Source organism: Poecilia reticulata, unplaced genomic scaffold (genome assembly GCF_000633615.1).
Source record: "Poecilia reticulata strain Guanapo unplaced genomic scaffold, Guppy_female_1.0+MT scaffold_303, whole genome shotgun sequence".
Classification (NCBI taxonomy): Eukaryota; Metazoa; Chordata; class Actinopteri; order Cyprinodontiformes; family Poeciliidae; genus Poecilia; species Poecilia reticulata.
This window is the reverse complement of record NW_007615078.1, coordinates 73,405-74,553: the sequence shown is the minus strand read 5'-3', so window position 1 is coordinate 74,553 and position 1,149 is coordinate 73,405. Positions and strand designations below refer to the sequence as shown.

At 67.6% G+C, this 1,149-nt stretch overlaps 1 protein-coding gene across 1 annotated transcript in view; it reads right to left on the bottom strand.

The window, feature by feature from the left end:
• Positions 1–1,149, bottom strand: part of camta2 (calmodulin binding transcription activator 2) — a gene marked incomplete at its 3' end in the record, with an annotated part of 21,240 nt that overhangs the window by 16,551 nt on the left and 3,540 nt on the right. The window contains exons 9-11 of the mRNA XM_017303493.1: positions 977–1,149; positions 289–897; positions 81–219 (exon numbers count right to left, since the gene is read on the bottom strand). Of these exons, the coding sequence (XP_017158982.1) occupies positions 81–219; positions 289–897; positions 977–1,149 (921 nt within the window). The remainder of the gene's footprint in view (positions 1–80; positions 220–288; positions 898–976) is intronic.

The following is a 1,149-nucleotide window of genomic DNA, read 5'->3' as shown; positions in this document are numbered from 1 at the left end:
CACCCAGGACGTCCAGAGGGTCTGGACCTGCCAAACCCGACCCTGTAGAACCGGACCGGCCCGTATGGAACCGGCCCGTCAGCGGTCAGTACCTGGGCAGTAGCAGCGCAGAACCCCGGGCTGGATGAGGGAAGCGGGGACGGCGCTCTGATCGAACACGCAGGAGTACCGACCCGACGGCTCGCTCCACGGCCCGGTGATCAGAACCTTCACTCCGCCCTGCAGAGAGAACATCTGCTGGGACCGGAACCAGAACCTGTGGGCCGGCCCCCCATGCAGGACGCTCACCTCTGGGTAGGACCACTCCGGGGAGAAGTCAGTGATGGCGGCCAGGCGGGCGGCGGCGGGCAGCGGCTGGGGGAACGGCAGGAAGGAGGAGGACGGCGACGGCTGCGGCGGGACCACGTAGCGGACGCCGGTGGGGAACACGGCCGGACCCGATGCGCTGGGCGGAGCCGGCGGGGCGGCGGCGGGGCCCGGCTCCTCGGTGATGAGGTCAGAGATCAGGTCGGGGAACTGGCTGTCGAAGGAGATGTCCAGCTCCTCAGGCTCCGCCTCCTCCTGGCTGTCCATGCAGGCGTCCTCGGAGTCGTAGCGCTGCCTCCTTTCCTCCTTCACCTGGACCGTTGCTACGGAGGCCGTCTCCATGGCAACAGCTGCTGGGCTTGACAGCAGCTCCAGGGGCTGATGGGAACTCTCAGCAGGGGGCGGAGCTTCAGGACCGGGCAGCTGATTGGACGACGGCCGGACCAATGGCTGCTGCCCATCAGGCGGTGCYGGCGTCTGATTGGTGGGCTGGGACGGTTCACCTGGCCGGTCCTGGCAGGCCAGCAGGAGGGGGGCGGAGCCACTGTCTGTGTGTTGCCTAGGAGACGGGCTGGAGGGGGCGTGGCTTGTCTGAATGGGAGGAGTCAGAGACACGGGGTGAGTGGAAGGATACGGCCTCAGGAAGTAGTCCCAGTGGGACCCGACTCACCTGAAGCAGGACCAGCTTGGTGGGCGGGGCACAGCCTTCATCATCATCATCAGAGCGCTCATCCAACTCCTCTTCCTCAGACCGGGACTCCTCCTTCACCCCATCGGACTCCCCCAGCACGCCCAGCTCCAGGCAGAGCGGCAGGAGGGGCGGGGCCACGGAGGAGGTGGGAG